This window comes from Taudactylus pleione, unplaced genomic scaffold (assembly GCF_031769625.1).
Source record: "Taudactylus pleione unplaced genomic scaffold, aTauple2 ptg001421l, whole genome shotgun sequence".
NCBI lineage: Eukaryota > Metazoa > Chordata > Amphibia > Anura > Myobatrachidae > Taudactylus > Taudactylus pleione.
Genome location: NW_028285820.1, coordinates 879,655 through 898,479, shown reverse-complemented (window position 1 = coordinate 898,479; position 18,825 = coordinate 879,655). Strand labels below are relative to the sequence as shown.

General features: G+C 45.6%; 1 protein-coding gene across 1 annotated transcript in view; it reads right to left on the bottom strand.

The window, feature by feature from the left end:
* Nucleotides 1–18,825, bottom strand: part of LOC148442681 (uncharacterized) — a 120,955-nt gene that overhangs the window by 60,528 nt on the left and 41,602 nt on the right. The window contains exons 3-7 of the mRNA XM_088463663.1: nucleotides 18,500–18,691; nucleotides 18,165–18,243; nucleotides 17,948–18,045; nucleotides 17,498–17,798; nucleotides 9,391–10,207 (exon numbers count right to left, since the gene is read on the bottom strand). Coding sequence (XP_088319789.1) covers nucleotides 9,391–10,207; nucleotides 17,498–17,798; nucleotides 17,948–18,045; nucleotides 18,165–18,243; nucleotides 18,500–18,691 — 1,487 coding nt within the window. The remainder of the gene's footprint in view (nucleotides 1–9,390; nucleotides 10,208–17,497; nucleotides 17,799–17,947; nucleotides 18,046–18,164; nucleotides 18,244–18,499; nucleotides 18,692–18,825) is intronic.

The following is an 18,825-nucleotide window of genomic DNA, read 5'->3' as shown; positions in this document are numbered from 1 at the left end:
TTCGGTTGTGGGATCCCTGGTTCTGGACCCATACCTGGGGACCCTGTGGTTGTGGCCTGAGGCCGTGAGGTCTACCTCTGGAAGTCCCCATCTGTCCACTAGGCTCTGAAATACTTGTGGAAGAGCCCGCTCCCCGCTTCCAATTGAGGACTCCTGGTATGAATACTGCCAAGACTGCTGGAAGATGACATTCTGCCCAGACCAGAATGTTTGACACTTCCACCATAGCAGCCCAACTTCCCGTGCCTCCATGATGGTTGAGGTAGGCTACTGCGGTGGTGTTGTCGGACTGTACCTGGACAGGCCTGCCCTTCAGTATATCCTGTGCCTGAATGAGTGCACTGAACAATGTGTGCAGTTCCAGGATGTTTATGGACAGGAGACCTTCCCTGGTCATCCATCTTCCCTGAATTGTGTGCCGAACCTGTCACTGCACCCCATCCGCGGAGGCTGGCATCGGTAGTGAGGAGCACCCAATCTGGAATCCAGAATGGGCGACCCCTGTGCAGACGAAATGTCTGCAACCACCATGAGAGGGGCAGTCGCACCTCTGGAGAAAGACAGTTCGTCTGTGACTTTATCAATTGGTACTCCCTGTTCCAGCGGGAGAGGATTAGCCATTGCAGTGGTCTGGAGTGGAACTGAGCATATTCCACCTTGTCGAAGGTGGACACCATGGACCCCAGAACCTGCATCACTGAGTGAACAGATACTGACTGGTTGCAGAGAAACCTGCAAATCTGCAACTGAAGGGCCACAATCTTGTCTTCTGGCAGATATATCCTCTGTGCCAAAGAATCCAGGCGTGCACCTAAATGCACCATCTGTTGCACTGGAAGAGACTACTGGTTCAAATTTATGATCCAGCCAAGCCTGTGTAGACAGGCAATTGTCAGTCTGAGATGATGCTGCAATACCTGTGGAGATTGTGCCAATATCAGATCGTCCAGGTATTGCAGTATCCTGACTCCCTGATGCCTGAGGCAGGCCGTCATTACTGCCATTATCTTTGTAAACACCAGAGGGGCTGTTGACAGGTCAAAAGGCAGCGCCTGAAATTGGAAATGTTTCTGCAGAACCGCGAACCGCAGAAACCATTGGTGGGAAGGTGTAATTGGCCCATGCAGATATGCATTATTAATGTCCAAGGACACCATAAAATCTCCTGGTTTCATTACAAAAACAATTGACCGAAGGGTTTCCATACAGAACTTGGGCAACCGCATAAATGTGTTGAGACCCTTTAGATTCAGAATAGGCCGCTGAGATCCATTGGGTTTTTAGATCAAAAATAGGTTGGAATAATAACCCCTTCCTTGTTGATCCACTGGAACCTGGACTATTACCCCTGAATACAGCAGGGAATGAATGGCCTGCTGGAGGGCCAACGCCTTTGCAGACTCCGCCAAAGGCATTGTGCAGAAAAACCTTTGTGAGGGACATACCCTTGAGAGACCACCTCCTGAACCCAGGTGTCGTCTTGTGAGATGCAAGGTATCTGAAAACTGAAGTCGGCCTCCCACCCTGGCCGTGGGTTTATCGTCTGACCTGGAAGCCGGACGTCTGTTTGCCCAAGGTCTCTTAGATTCCAGACTCCTACGAGTACTAGTTCTAGAGGAAAACTGATCCTTCGATTTTCCTTGCACCTGAAAGGACTGCCTAGGTCTAGGGGTAGACGTTGAAGGCAAACCAGCCGCCTTGAAGGCTGCCACCGTAGCTACAATCTTATCCAATTCTGTGCCAAAGAGAATGCCTCCCATAAACCAAAGGGATTCCAGAGCCTTCTTGGACCCTGCATCTGCTTTCCAGTCCCTTAACCACAGGGCTCTGCAAGCCGCAGCTGATGCCTTAGGAGGACAGAATACAGGCATCTAATGCTGCCTCCTTAATATAGGAGACCATTGTCAGCTGTTCTCTGGAAGAGTATTTTCCAGTGCCCCTGCCCATTCTTCAATGGCCTTAGACAGCCAAGCCATAGCCATGGCCGGCAACAGCTCCCTACAGAGAAAAGACCGCCTTGAGACAGGCTTCAAGTCTTCTATCTGTGGAATCCTTAAGGGAAAATGCAGATGATTTGTGCAATGTGGTGCTCCTGACCAGATGTGCCACGTGCGCATCTACCGTTGGCGGAACTTCACACTTGTCTGGTGGAAGGGGATATAAAGCTATAACTTTTTATGTAACATGGAATAGTCTATCAGGAGAACTCCATAAGTTCAGACAGATGCTCAGATTAGGGAGAGTCAGCTTTTACAACCTTCTGGCATTTAAACACAGGAGCCTTCCTAAGCTCTGGCTCCTCACTATCTATGTTTAACACAGCTTTGACCGCCCTAATTAAGGAGGGTACATCTGCTGTTGGAAAATGGTCTTCCTCTCCTGAGACTCTTGAGGAGCCCTGTGTGTCCTCACACTCATTAGACCGCCTTCTGGTTTTAGGCTGCACAAGCCTAGCTGCTTGCAGCGCTTGCTGAAATGGAGCAGGGGACGAAGCCATACTCCTGACGTAAGTGGGCATAAACATCCATCCAGGACGGATGCATGAGGCACAAACATGCTGCTGAGGATACCCCATAGTAGGGTCCGGCATAGGAGCAGATAACCACTCCACAACCTGCGCCATGAACTGGGAAAAGGAAGCCCAAGGGGGTTCCTGCCCAGGAGCTGGTAGATTTGACTGATGTGGTGACTCCTTGTAACAGTGACCACATAATCCATTCTGCATGAACTACTGATGGGATAAACCCACCTTACAGGCCATACATGAAACCAGCAAAGGGGCTTTCACCTCCTGCTTCTCACTTTCTTTAGACATAACAATATCCCTAATATTATGCAAAGTAGTATAATACAATGTGACAGTGTTTCACACCCAAAATAACCCACACACCTGTAGCAGAGGGCTTATGAGGAGAAACAGCAGTGATAGCTATAACTGACAGTCAATCGAGAATGAAAAAGGCAGTACAACACACAGATTTCACAAGTCACATGCAATGCAAAAATATATATATATATATATATATATATATATATATGTAATAAGCTCTTATTCAACTAAAAACAGCATACAAGGTCAAGTAGAATATCAAGCTCTGTATAACCTGGCCACCTAAGAAGAGATATACAGGGAGACTGACCAAACCTCCTGAGATTCGTAGTCACAGAGAGCACCTGAGAGTGGTTTCTGGCTGTCTCATATACAGGGAGGAGCAACCCAGATGCTGGAAACCTCGACTCTGGACCAGCGTCTGCGTTGGTGGATGAGCCATCCAGAAGTGCGTACCTCCCCTAGGCTGAATGGATCCACCAGGCGCACTGACATATACATGGCTGCCGCCATTACCATCCCTGGCTGCCAAGATACCTCATGTCCCGGTGGTCTAGTGGGGGAAGCAGTTTACCTGGTTCCTCACAACAGCGGCCTCCGGCAGGTCTCCACTGCCGGAGGTACAGACTGTCACGTGCTTCTCCGCTGTCAGCGGCCTGTGGGAAGCCACCTTTCCTGCATCCCCGACTGCAGTCCTGGGCTCAGCGCTCACTCCGCTGATGCCTGCCGAAATCACCATTTCCCTCACATTACAGAAAATAATCAAACATAAAAGTAAAATGTCCCAGCATTCTATGTGCTTAACCTGGAAAGTCCACAGTTACAATATCTGTGGACTTTCCAGGTCCTGGCACCCTAATGCTAACCACCACCCGGGCCAATCACCTGGCCAGTTTGTCCGGCATCAGGAGCAAGGAGCTTCAGGTGTGTGGGAGTATTCAACGCTTCCTGTGCTCCAACTGGGTCTGTGTGAATGTGAAAACCTGGATTTCCACACCTACACTGCTAATGTAGAATGCACAGGTTTCACTCCAGCCTCCCTTGGAGGTAGCTGATTCCACCAGAATGTGGGTAATTAATGCTGAGGAAGCCACCAACATTTGGCAGAGGCGGAGAAACGCGTTTTTATGCTTACTATTTATCTGCTACGGAGATACCAGCTGACCGCACTCACGACTTTTAGATCCCGTCTCCCTCTGTGGTCCGGCTGTCCAAATTGTAAAGCAGCCGCAAAGCGCATAGCTTCAGAGGATACGGAGCCGACAGTGAGGAGAGGGGAAAGAGAACATACAAGTGGCACAATATACAGATTATCCCATTTGCCACTAATATACCAGCTGGCCATATTTCACGTCCCTGGGACTCCCTGTCCCCAGGAGGTCCGGCTGTCAAAACTGTGGAAGCAGCCGGAATACAGAGGGTACAGAGCGGACGGTGAAGGAAGATACGGTAAATAAAAAATTTTTCATGGCCATGATTTTTCAAAAAAAGCATGCATGTACTTTTTAACGAGTACTAAGGACTCGTTTGTTAGCAGGATAAACTTCCTATGACTGTGAGTCTCCATTGGTTTTAATCAGCCTAAAAAGCTACGTTTTAAATTTAGTGCAGATTTATATGCAGGTAAACTGTTACAGGAGACGTTTGGAAACAGCTGGAAAGTCTGTCTGACTGGTGTAATATAAGTAGCATTATGAGGATATAATGTTGTATCTCCCTAGATCTAATTAAATACAGACAGCTGTATAACAGTGCTATTTAGATCAGAAGGAAAAATACGTGTTGTGAGAATACAAGCTATTGGATACTAAGGACTTGATTTTTTTCCACCGTCAAATCTCCTGTGTTGAAAGGACCTATATAAAAAGAAAGTTTAAAAACCATGTTCTGAAATTGACTGTGGAGAACTGTATTACTAAACACAGCAGAGAAATCCTGTAGTGTCAAAACACACTGACACACGAGTATCCGTTTCTTGTCATGTTGCTAAGTGAGAAACAACTAGGGTAACAAATACTAATCATTGTAACACAAAGTTGCAATTAACACTGTGGATACATTTAACAAAGCTGTGACCATTACCCAGAAGTTACAGTATGCTAGGGGTGTTTCTTTCATCAGAATAAGGGATACATGTGGCCGCCTGAGTTTAGGTGTATTTATAAATGAAGGTACAATACAAATAAGTCATAATTTTTAGTAAATCTCATAAATTTGTTTTAATTATTGCTGTATCTATATCTGTTCATAAATATTGATCAATAATATGTGCTAAATTAGCTGGCAATATCTATAAGAAAGGAATCAAATTACTAAAAAAAAAATTCTATATTAACTGTGTGGCAACGCTTTCTATTTTCCGTTCTATGTAATTCAGGTGAGAGACAACCCCTATCACCACTATATATATATATATATATATATATATATTGTGACACAGTTAGGTTAGGGGGTCCCTCTCCTGGGTAGAGGACTCCTTCCTTACACACACACACAGCAGCAGGGAAGCAGCACACCAGTCTGGATGCAAGTACAAGCTGGTCGGCGCCAGTCTTTATTGTACAATGTCAGAAATAACACAAAGAAAACATAAACGTAAATCCTAGCCCTGTCGGGGCACTAACTTCACAGGTAGTTCCCTCACTACCAGAACCTGGCAGGGCCTAATGCCCTCGCCAGCAACAAAGCACAGCACAGTACTCACAGATAGGTTTTCCAAGTGTCTCTGAGCAAACTCCCTGTCTGCTCTCCCAGGTGAGACAATCAGCCCTCAACACACTAGGCTTATATTGGCCACTCTCAGGTGGGAACCCAATCAAGCCTGTTACCAGGCTGCGAGAACCAAAACCTGGAGTGGCCGTGGGTGGCACATCAGTTGGCGGGCCACCGTCACGCTCCACATCCTCTAGTTCGCCAACCATAGTAGAAAAAGGGAATAACTCTGACTCAGAAGAAACTCCCTTCTCCACTACATCGACAACCTTCTCAAATGGACCGGGGTTGTTCACTTCTGGAACAAAACGGCTTTCCCACAATTTCCAGAAGTGAGCAAAGTCTCTCCCCAATATTGCATCGTACATCAGACCAGGCACCAAACCCACAGAAACTATAGCAGAGCCACATGGTGTCTCGATATTCACCTCGGCAGTAACATAATATCAATTATCCCCATGTATGCAGGTCACATCAACAGTTTTCCCCTTATGCCTCAAGGGGTTCACCAGCTCAGCTTTTATAAGTGTCACCAAGCTACCAGAGTCTAACAGTGCCTCTACTCGGTTGCCATCTACAGTGAGTACACACATGTGCTTATCAGTCTCAGCCTGCCGGTCAGCCGTACAGGCTGTCTGTGCAAAGAAAGACCCCCTGCGGTAGACATGAGCAGTATCACATTGCATAGGTTCAGTTGTAAGTGAACAATTAGCGGCAATATGGCCGAAGTCACCACACCGGAAACACTGAATCATATTAATGTCTAGTCGTTTACGGGGCAAGAACCTTCCTGGCCTGGCAGGCCTGTCTCCAGGTTCTACACCCTCAGTCTTAGGTACATCCCACCGCCCAGCACCCTTCTCCCCTGGAACAGTCTTACCAGTGTCTGTGGGAGTTCGCCGGTGCGCCATCGGGGCTTGGTGAGGCATACTCCTCAACCGCCACGTACCTCTCCACTAGCTCGACCAACTGGACCGCGGTCTTAAGGTCTGCATGGCTCACCCACTTGCACAGAGTCGCGGGTAATGATCGCAGGTACCGGTCCATCACGACCCTTTCCACGACCTGTGGTCCCGTCAGCGTCTCGGGCTGTAGCCATTTTGAGGACAGATGGACGAGGTCATGCATCTGTGAACGTGGAGGCTTGTCCATATGGAACTCCCAGCGGTGGACCCGTTGGGCACGAACAAAGGTGGTGACTCCCAAGCGACTTAGGATCTCCTGTTTTAGTTTTTTATAGTCCTTGGCATCAGCCAGGCATAAGTCGAAATATGCTTTTTGTGGCTCCCCAGACAAAAAAGGTGCCACCAGACTTGTCCACTGCTCCTGGGGCCAACTCTCCCTTTCGGCCGTTCTTTCAAATGCGGCGAGATAGGCCTCCACATCATCGCCCGAAGTCATCTTTTGGAGGAAGTGACTGGTGGTGGGAGTGAGTGGTGGTGGGAGGACCAGTATTAACATCTCTGGGCCGGGCGACCAGGTGCTGAACCACCTCTTTTATGGCCTGGCTGTTTTCCGCTAAGGCCTGGCGGGTTTCCTTGATGGCGACCTGTTGTTGCCTCTGGGCTGTCTCCAAGGCCAACAGTTGCACCCTGGAGGATTCCTGCTGAGCCCAGGTAGCTTCCTGGTGAAGTTTGTTCGTCTCCTGCTGAGCTCTGGTAGCTTCCTGCTGAAGTTTGTTTGTCTCCTGCTGAGCCCTGGTAGATTCCTGCTGAGCTGCTGTAGCTTGGAGCAAGGCCTTAACAATGTCCTCCATTTTGTCCTGGGGTGTAAGGTTGGAAGCTGAACCTTGCCTCTCTGAGCATTGGCTGACGCCTCCTCTATGGGACTCCAAGGACACAGTGTTATTTCCACACTCACAAATTGGGTGTCTGTCCCTTTAATTTTTAAATGGAAAGTTTTCCTCTTGCTGCAACTTTAGTGTGTGTGGTTGCCCGCATTCTCCACCATATTGTGACACAGTTAGGTTAGGGGGTCCCTCTCCTGGGTAGAGGACTCCTTCCTTACACACACACACAGCAGCAGGGAAGCAGCACACCAGTCTGGATGCAAGTACAAGCTGGTCGGCGCCAGTCTTTATTGTACAATGTCAGAAATAACACAAAGAAAACATAAACGTAAATCCTAGCCCTGTCGGGGCACTAACTTCACAGGTAGTTCCCTCACTACCAGAACCTGGCAGGGCCTAATGCCCTCGCCAGCAACAAAGCACAGCACAGTACTCACAGATAGGTTTTCCAAGTGTCTCTGAGCAAACTCCGTCTGCTCTCCCAGGTGAGACAATCAGCCCTCAACACACTAGGCTTATATTGGCCACTCTCAGGTGGGAACCCAATCAAGCCTGTTACCAGGCTGCGAGAACCAAAACCTGGAGTGGCCGTTGGTGGAGCCCTCCCTCCCCTCTCACCCACAACCCCCAGGTCCCAAACCGGCTTTTCAAAAAGCCGAAACTCAAGCCTGCTACACTGCAGACTTTCTCCTGGGGATTTTAAACACATAGGACAGGAATCTGGGATAAATGTCCCTGTCACAGACCACTTTACCAGTGATCCTATCACAATATATATATATACACACACACACAAATAAACAAAAAGGTAGAAAATCACATAAGTGGAGTCATACAAAGGAGTATAACAAATATCTAGGTGGTCGGTAGGACTAGGTGAAGGGGTTCTTGTCAATCTGGACAGAGATATCAGAGTTTGATTGATTAGTTTAAACCAGTGGCCGGGGAATGGGTAAATTACCCCACTTGGGGAAAAACTGAAATTCCTGGGGGTAATGGATAGACAGCCAGGTATGCATATGAATCATTGCATGCGCGGCTGTCCGTCCATCACCCCCAGGAATGGAGGTCACTGGCGCCGGGTGCAGCAGCGCACCCGCTGCACCCGGCGTCAGTGACCTCCAGCCCGGCGCCGCAGGGAGGCTCTAAGCCAGACGCCCGCTGAGATGTTATTACTAGCGGGCGCCGCGTTAGCCGGAGTTCTCTTCTGAACTCCAGCTTCCGCCTCTCTCCATGCGCACTATGGGAGAGACGTCTCTCCCACAGTTCCGAGGAGCAGCTGAGCGGACAGGACTGCGGCGGATGCAGGAGCGGGGATTAAGGTGTTTTTTTTTGTTTTGTACAAGCGGCACTACAGCGGCATAACTATGGGGGCACTGCTACAGGGGCATAACTATGGGGGCACTGCTACAGGGGCATAATTATGCGGCACTGGTATAGGGGCATAACTATGGGGGCACTGCTACAGGGGCATAATTATGCGGCACTGGTATAGGGGCATAACTATGGGGGCACTGCTATAGGGGCATAATTATGCGGCACTGGTATAGGGGCATAACTATGGGGGCACTGCTACAGGGGCATTATATGGGGGTACTACAAGTGGATTTCCTTCCTTTCAAAGCAAGGGGATAACATCGGCATATCTAAATATATTTTGGGGTAAAAGGTAAAAAAGTTACCTGACCCCTGGTTTAAACCATCTCGGTGGATCGAATTCAGTTAGAACATCAAGATCTCCTCCTGACGGCAAAGCTCCTGGGAGTGTTCATATTAAATACTATACATTTATTTTAATGCATCTTTATCAAGTCCTATATTAATTATTTATTGTTGTTTTTGATTTCCCTAGTGCGGCACATCCCCCCTCTTTTTATATCAGTGACACACATCCCAATTATCTGCAGAAGGCTAACTTAAAATGTTAAAATACTGGGTGACTGGAGTGTTGCTACAACCATGTTTTGTATCAGCTCATAGAAAAGCTTTTCACCTGTGTGACAGCTGATGTCTACCAAGATGTGACTTCTGTATAAAACATTTTCCACACTCCGAGCATGAAAATGGTTTCTCCCCTGTGTGACATCTCTTATGTGTAACAAGATCTGATTTATATGTAAACCATTTCCCACACTCAGAACATGGAAATGGCCTCTCACCTGTGTGATTTCTCTTATGTCTAACAAATGCTGAATTCTGTGTAAAACATTTCCCACACTCAGAGCATGAAAACGGTTTCTCCCCTGTGTGACGTCTCTGATGTGTAACAAGATCTGATTTCCGTGTAAAACATATCCCACACTCAGAACATGGAAATGGCTTCTCACCTGTGTGACTTCTCTTATGTCTAACAAGAGCTGAATTCTGTGTAAAACATTTCCCACACTCAGAACATGGAAATGGTTTCTCACCTGTGTGACGTCTCTGATGTGTAACAAGATGTGATTTGTTTGTAAAACATTTCCCACACTCAGAGCATGGAAATAGCCTCTCACCTGTGTGAGTTCTCTCGTGTACATTAAGACCCGATTTGTTTCTAAAACATTTCCCACACTCAGAGCATGGAAATGGTTTCTCACCTGTGTGACTTCTCTGATGTGTAACAAGAGCGGATTTCTGTGTAAAACATTTCCCACACTCAGAACAGGGAAATATTTTAATAGGTGTATGAGCTGCACTATGTGTAACAAAAATTGGCGTATTAGAACAGTCCTCGTGATTAGAGGGATCAGATAATATAGTTGCACTGTGAGGTAATGGATGTATATTTAGCATAACGGGATTATCTCCTGGAGATTCCAGTGTGATATCTTCTACTTTAATATCTGTAGACAATATGAGATGTCCCTCCAAGTCATTCCTGCTTGTGCGTCCATCTGCGGGAAATACAATAACTGTATTATTATTCCACAGTTTTTTGTCATTTTTTTTGTATTCTCCAGATGAAAGTAACAAAACTTACAGAATAGACTTCTGATCGCATTCTGCAGTTAGCCAGAAATTCCACAGCTACAATACACTAATTTCAATGCAAAAAGACGCAACAACCATGTCTAATTGGTGACAGATGCTAAAAGCTCTCATATAGGCTTTGCCTTCTTTATGTGCCGCATCCAAATTTGAATGTCTAGTACCAGTAATCTGGATACCGGCTCCCCACTTCAAATCATTTTTATTATAGAAAATTTTGTTTACAATACCGATCATAAAGAACCATGTACAAATATATATAGTAATATAATTCCACAATCTACAAAACAAAATATATCACAAAATAAAATATTTTTTTTTAAAAAAGACAGTTCAAATAAACAAACATACATAAAAAGGGAATAATAATCAAACATCAAGGAAAGTGCTCATAAATTTAAAGTTACCAAGGAGATTTAAGTAGATTTAAGATGAAACCCTCGAAGAGACAACCTAAAGCTGGCCATCCACTATACAATTTTCTATCAGATATCTGTCCAATCGGGCTGATTGGAATGAAAACCTGGTAATGTATGGGAGCAAATGACAGTCGATCATAAGGTTTTAAACACTGAAAAAAGGACAAAATTTTTTAAAAAAATTGGTTCAATTTATGTGTTGTAACCAATTTGTTTAAACAACTATTTTTGGCTATTTTCCAGTGTATGTTAGCAAATGGACGATTGTCATTTGCTCCCATACATTACCAGGTTTTCATTCCAACCAGCCAGCTATCTGACAGAAAATTGTATAGTCGATGGCCAGCTTTAGATTCATAGAAATCAGACCATGAGCACTATTTAATCAGAGGGGATGAGGTAGAAGTGGAGTATTTAAGGCCAAAAGTTTCTATTTCAAAACGTCTTTGCACACTGGACCTTATTTTCAATAAAAGAGGAGGAACAGATATTTTCCAATATTGTGCTATCACCGCTCTTGTGGCAATAAAAATATGCCCAATAACATATTTGTTGTGGGCTTGTACTGAAGGAGGGAAATACAGTAAAAAAAACAATTTCTGGGAGATGTGGTAGAGTCTCCGAGGTGACCTGAGTAATTCACTTAAAAACATCTGAACAAGACCAAAAAATATGCACAAGTGTGCCCTCGGATCCACAATTTCTCCAACACAATTTAGAAGTTTCAGGCCATATTTTGTGTCATTAGCTGGGTATGATATAGACCACAAATTAATTAAAATATCATTTCAGTGTGATTTAGAAATTTGGACATTTTAAAAACATTTGAGAATAATGAAATCCAATCCTCATCCGTTAAGAGGCATTTTGAATTCTGACTCCCACTTGTGTATTATTACTCACAGTTCTTTATATAGCACAGACATACCGAGAAGCACTTTATATAGCACAGACACAGTGAGAAGCACTTTATATAGCACAGACATACTGAGAAGCACTTTATATAGCACAGACACAGTGAGAAGCACTTTATATAGCACAGACATACCGAGAAGCACTTTATATAGCACAGACATACTGAGAAGCACTTTATATAGCACAGACATACTGAGAAGCACTTTATATAGCACAGACACAGTGAGAAGCACTTTATATAGCACAGATATACTGAGAAGCACTTTATATAGCACAGACACAGTGAGAAGCACTTTATATAGCAAAGACACACTGAGAAGCACTTTATATAGCACAGACACTCTGAGAAGCACTTTATATAGCACAGACATACTGAGAAGCACTTTATATAGCACAGACACACTGAGAAGCACTTTATATAGCACAGACATACTGAGAAGCACGTTATATAGCACAGACATACTGAGAAGCACTTTATATAGCACAGACACTCTGAGAAGCTCTTTATATAGCACAGACATACTGAGAAGCACTTATATACCACAGACATACCGAGAAGCACTTTATATAGCACAGACATACCGAGAAGCACTTTATATAGCACAGACACAGTGAGAAGCACTTTATATAGCACAGACATACTGAGAAGCACTTTATATAGCACAGACACAGTGAGAAGCACTTTATATAGCACAGATATACTGAGAAGCACTTTATATAGCACAGACACAGTGAGAAGCACTTTATATAGCACAGACACACTGAGAAGCACTTTATATAGCACAAACACACTGAGAAGCACTTTATATAGCACAGACATACCGAGAAGCACGTTATATAGCACAGACATACTGAGAAGCACTTTATATAGCACAGACACTCTGAGAAGCTCTTTATATAGCACAGACATACTGAGAAGCACTTTATATAGCACAGACATACTGAGAAGCACTTATATAGCACAGACATACTGAGAAGCACTTTATATAGCACAGACATACCGAGAAACACGTTATATAGCACAGATATACTGAGAAGCACTTTATATAGCACAGAAATAGTGAGAAGCTCTTTATATAGCACAGACACACTGAGAAGCTCTTTATATAGCACAGACATAGTGAGAAGCTCTTTATATAGCACAGACACACTGAGAAGCACTTTATACAGTACAGACAAAATTAAAAGCACTTTATATAGCAAAGACATACTGAGAAGCACTTTATATAGCACAGACATACCGAGAAACACGTTATATAGCACAGATATACTGAGAAGCACTTTATATAGCACAGACACACTGAGAAGCACTTTATACAGTACAGACAAAATTAAAAGCACTTTATATAGCAAAGACATACTAAGCAGTACTTTATATAGCACAGACATACTGAGAAGCACTTTATATAGCACAGACATACTGAGAAGCACTTTATATAGCACAGACATACTGAGAAGCACTTTATATAGCACAGACATACTGAGAAGCTCTTAATACAGCACAGACATACTGAGCGGGACTTTATATAGCACAGACATACTGAGCGGCACTTTATATAGCACAGACATACTGAGCGGCACTTTATATAGCACAGACATACTGAGAAGCTCTTTATATAGCACAGACACACTGAGAAGCACTTTATATAGCACAGACACAGTGAGAAGCTCTTTATATAGCAGACACACTGAGAAGCACTTTATATAGCACAGACATACTGAGAAGCACTTATATAGCAGAGACATAGTGAGAAGCTCTTTATGTAGCACAGACATAGTGAGAAGCACTTTATATAGCACAGACATACTGAGAAGCACTTTATATAGCACAGACATACTGAGAAGTACTTATATAGCACAGACATAGTGAGAAGCTCTTTATATAGCACAGACATACTGAGAAGCACTCTATAAAGCACAGACATACTGAGAAGCATTTATATAGCACAGACACAGTGAGAAGCTCTTTATATAGCACAGACACACTGAGAAGCACTTTATATAGCACAGACATACTGAGAAGCATTTATATAGCACAGACATAGTGAGAAGCTCTTTATATAGCACAGACACACTGAGAAGCACTTTATATAGCACAGACATACTGAGAAGCTCTTTATATAGCACAGACATACTGAGAAGCTCTTTATATAGCACAGACACACTGAGAAGCACTTTATATAGCACAGACATACTGAGAAGCATTTATATAGCACAGACATAGTGAGAAGCTCTTTATATAGCACAGACACACTGAGAAGCACTTTATATAGCACAGACACACTAAGAAGCACTTTATATAGCACAGACATACTGAGAAGCTCTTTATATAGCACAGACATACTGAGAAGCACGTTATATAGCACAGACATACTGAGCAGCACTTTATATAGCTCAGACATACTGAGAAGATCTTTATATAGCACAGACATACTGAGAAGCATTTATATAGCACAGACACACTGAGAAGCACTTTATATAGCACAGACATACTGAGAAGCTCTTTATATAGCACAGACACACTGAGAAGCACGTTATATAGCACAGACATACTGAGCAGCACTTTATATAGCTCAGACATACTGAGAAGCACTTCATATAGCACAGACATACTGAGAAGCTCTTTATATAGCAGACATACTGAGAAGCACTTTATATAGCACAGACACAGTGAGAAGCTCTTTATATAGCAGACATACTGAGAAGCACTTTATATAGCACAGACACACTGAGAAGCACTTTATATAGCACAGACATACTGAGAAGCACTTTATATAGCGCAGACACACTGAGAAGCACTTTATATAGCGCAGACATACTGAGAAGCACTTTATATAGCACAGACCAACTGAGAAGCACTTTATATAGCGCAGACACACTGAGAAGCACTTTATATAGCGCAGACACACTGAGAAGCACTTTATATAGCGCAGACACACTGAGAAGCACTTTATATAGCTCAGACACACTGAGAAGCACTTTATATAGTGCAGACATACTGAGAAGCACTTTATATAGCACAGACACACTGAGAAGCACTTTATATAGCACAGACATACTGAGGAGCACCTTACAGAGAATATTTAGTCACTCACATCAGTCCATGTCCCAGTGGAGCTTACAATCTAAATTCCCTACCACATGGACACACATACACAAACTAGGGTTAATTTGTGTCAGAAGCCAATCAACGTACTAGTATGATTTTTGGAGGGTTGGAGGAAACACATACAAACTCCACATATAGCACCTTGGTTTTGAATCATACTCTTGACTTTAGTGTGAAGAGAAAGCAATGCTAACCACTACACCACCGTGTAACTATTATGAATGAAGATGTTTAATATTCAGGTACAAACTATGACCACATTATTACATTAACAAATGTACAAACTACAAATAAGACTCACAATGAACAGATAAAATGTTGGCAGAAAATGGCACAAGCACATTATCGGCACATGTCCTAGACCCAAGGATAGGCAGATGGTACATCACCAATGTATATCTACCCCCAAATGCAGACTTTGCTTGGTAACGTTCCCTAGCCATCATCACAGAGCAGGAAGCCTTTCATTAGCCTGTGACGTTGGTGAACCACAATACCCATCTAGATCACCCTCACACATACACATGGGAAACTTGTGGGCTAATTTCCAATAACTGCGTCCACACTACACAAAGTTCTCCAGTTGGTTATAAATGTAGCAAAAGCAGCCTCTATATGGTCCTCTGGTCATCCTCAGGGAGAGTAGCCCCACCAGAGTCATGTTACTAACAGGACAATGAGTCACTGTATATAACCGCTGAGAGGGAAGGAGAGCGATAGGACAGAGCAACACAGAATGATGGCGGCACAGAGCAGGAGAGGCAGCAGGACAGGGTAGGGGAATTGTGCAGGGCACAGAGCGAGGGAGGTAGCAGGATAGGGTAGGGGAATGGTGCATGGCACAGAGCGAGGGAGGTAGCAGGATAGGGTAGGGGAATGGCACAGAGCACAGAACAGTGGAGGCAGCAGTACAGGTTAAGGGAATGGTGCAGGGCACAGAGGGGAAACAGCAAGACAGGGCAGGGGAATGATGCAGGGAACAGAGCGTGGGAGGCAGCAGGATAGGGAAGGGGAATGGTGCAGGGCACAGAGCGTGGGAGGCAGCAGGACAGGTAGGGGAATGGTGCAGGGCACAGAGCGGGGGAGACAGCAGGACAGGGTAGGGGAATGGTGCAGAGCACAGAGCGGGGGAGGCAGCAGGACAGGGTAGGGGAATGGTACAGGGTAGGGGAATGGTGCAGGGCACAGAGCGGGAGAGACAGCAGGACAGGGTAGGGGAATGGTGCAGGGCACAGAGTGGGGGAGGCAGCAGGACAGGGTAGGGGAATGGTCCACGGCCCAGAGTGGGGGGGCAGCAGGACAGGGTAGGGGAATGGTGCACGGCACAGAGTGGGCGGGACAGCAGGACAGGGTAGGGGAATGGCGCAGGGCACAGAGCGGGGGAGACAGCAGGACAGGGTAGGGGAATGGTGCACGGCACAGAGTGGGGGAGGCAGCAAGACAGGGTAGGGGAATGGTGCAGGGCAAAGAGCAGTGAGGAAGCAGTACATTGTAGGGGAATGGTGCAGGGCACAGAGCTGGGGAGGCAGCAGGACAGGGTAGGGAAATGGTGCAGGGCACAGAGCAGGGGAGGCAGCAGGACAGGGTAGGGGAATGGTGCAGGGCACAGGGTAGGGGAATGGTGCAGGGCACAGAGCGGGGGAGGCAGCAGGACAGGGTATGGGAATGGGGAGGGCACAGAGCAGGGAAGGCAGCAGGACAGGGTAGGAGAATGGTGCAGGGCACAGAGTGGGGAAGGCAGCAGGACAGGGTAGGGGAATGATGCAGGGCACAGAGCGGGGGAGTCAGCAGGACAGGGTAGGGGAATGGTGCAGGGCACAGAGCGGGGAAGGCAGCAGGACAGGATAGGGGAATGATGCAGGGCACAGAGCGGGGGAGTCAGAAGGACAGGGTAGGGGAATGGTGCAGGGCATAGAGCGGGGAAGGCAGCAGGACAGGGAAGGGGAATGGTGCAGGGCACAGAGCAGGGAACGCAGCAGGACAGGGTAAGGGAATGGAACAGGGCACAGAGCGGGGGAGGCAGTAGGACAGGGAAGGGGAATAGTGCAGGAAAGAGATTGACAAAAGCAAAAAAGGAGGAAGACAGCAGGAGAGCAAATCAAAAAACAGACAGGTCAGCAATTAAAGCACAACAGTACAGAGCTGAGGGCTCCTGATGTATGAGATACACCAGAGAGGATGGGGAGGAGACTGGTCAGATCTCTGGGCTGGTAACACACAGTGACATGATGTGAGGGGGAGAGCAGGAGTATTACAGGGGCTGATGGCACCTGATGTATGAGATACACCAGAGAGTGTGGGGAGGAGACTGGACAGATCTCTGGGCTGGTAACACAGTGACATGATGTGAGGGGGAGAGCAGGAGTATTACAGGGGCTGATGGCACCTGATGTATGAGATACACCAGAGAGTGTGGGGAGGAGACTGGTCAGATCTCTGGGCTGGTAACACAGTGACATGATGTTAGGGGGAGAGCAGGAGTATAATAGGGGCTGATGGCTCCTGATGTATGAGGTGCACCAGAGGTTGTGGGGAGGAGACTGGTCAGATCTCTGGGCTGGTAACACACAGTGATATGATATGAGGGGGGGAGCAATAGTATAATAGGGACTAATGGCTCCTGACTACCCCACAGAGCAGACACATTTTCATTATTAATTTGTAGTGACAGATGAGGGTGTAGGATAAGAGATTGTTGTAGTGACTGAACAAGGAGAATATGCGACTCTTTTCTATAATTGTTTATTACTCACCTGTGCTGATATCTGTAGGGATTTCCTCCTCCTTACACAGCTGATCACCCCTCTCGTATGCCTCTTCTTTACCCTCTGTATCTTCTGCCTTCATATCAGTCACATTCGTCTCTTCTTCTCCCTCTGTATCTTCTGCCTTCATATCAGTCACATTTGTCTCTTCTTCTCCCTCTGTATCTTCTGTCTTCATATCAGTCAGATATGTCTCTTCTCCCTCTATATCTTCTGCCTTCATATCAGTCACATATGTCTCTTTTTCTCCCTCTTTATCATTTATCTTAATATTATTCAGATATTCACCCTAATTAAATCAGAGAATAAAAAATTGCATAATGTCTGATGTCATTACTTGAGAATACACAATATAATATCAGTGTAATAGACACACAGATTCTCTATAGATCATATAAAGTCACTTTCGTATTTGGATTGACCCTAAATCTCATCTACCTGATGCTGCTGTGGGGTCCTGTGATTCGCCTCTGTACAATCCAGAGAATAAAGAGGACGGGGACATCTCTCTGGGGTATTTCTGCTATTGGGTCCATCTGTAGGAGACACACAGTGACTGAGTACATTGTATATATGTGATTATCAGATGATGTGTTATATAGGGGGCTCCCCATACCTTCTCTCCCCTGTACAATACATGACAGTCTCCTCTTACCCAGTGATGTGAGGGGCTGGAGATTCTCCAACATCACGTTCTTGTACAGACCCCTGTGTTCCTCTATATACTCCTCCTCCTGCATGGAGACATAGACAGTGACATTCTGACACCTTATAGGAACCTGGCACACACAATGATACAGTCATCACCCAGACACATCCCCTGGTGTTACTGTATAATGTCCCATTCCCAGCAGTCACCTCTCCAGTCATCACCCAGACACATCCTCTGGTGTTACTGTATAATGTCCCATTCCCAGCAGTCACCTCTCCAGTCATCACCCAGACACATCCCCTGGTGTTACTGTATAATGTCCCATTCCCAGCAGTCACCTCTCCAGTCAGCAGCTGAATGATCTTGTTGGTGAGTTTCAGGATCTTCTGGTCATTGTGTCTCTCATGTATCAGTGAGAGAGGTGGAGACACCGTGATGGGGCTCTGGGTCTTGCTGAGCCCCTCCGACATACAGGGACGGCTGCTGGGTGTCTCAAAATCACTGGATGTCTTTTTAACTACTGTGTAATCCTGTGTATTGGGGGAAGATACTAAATATCAGTACTTACACTCCGAGATCCCCTTACCCCCCAGTCATGTCCCTGTATTATTACTATAGATATGTGATGTCACTGTGACACTCCCAGATCCCCCTCACCTCCCCA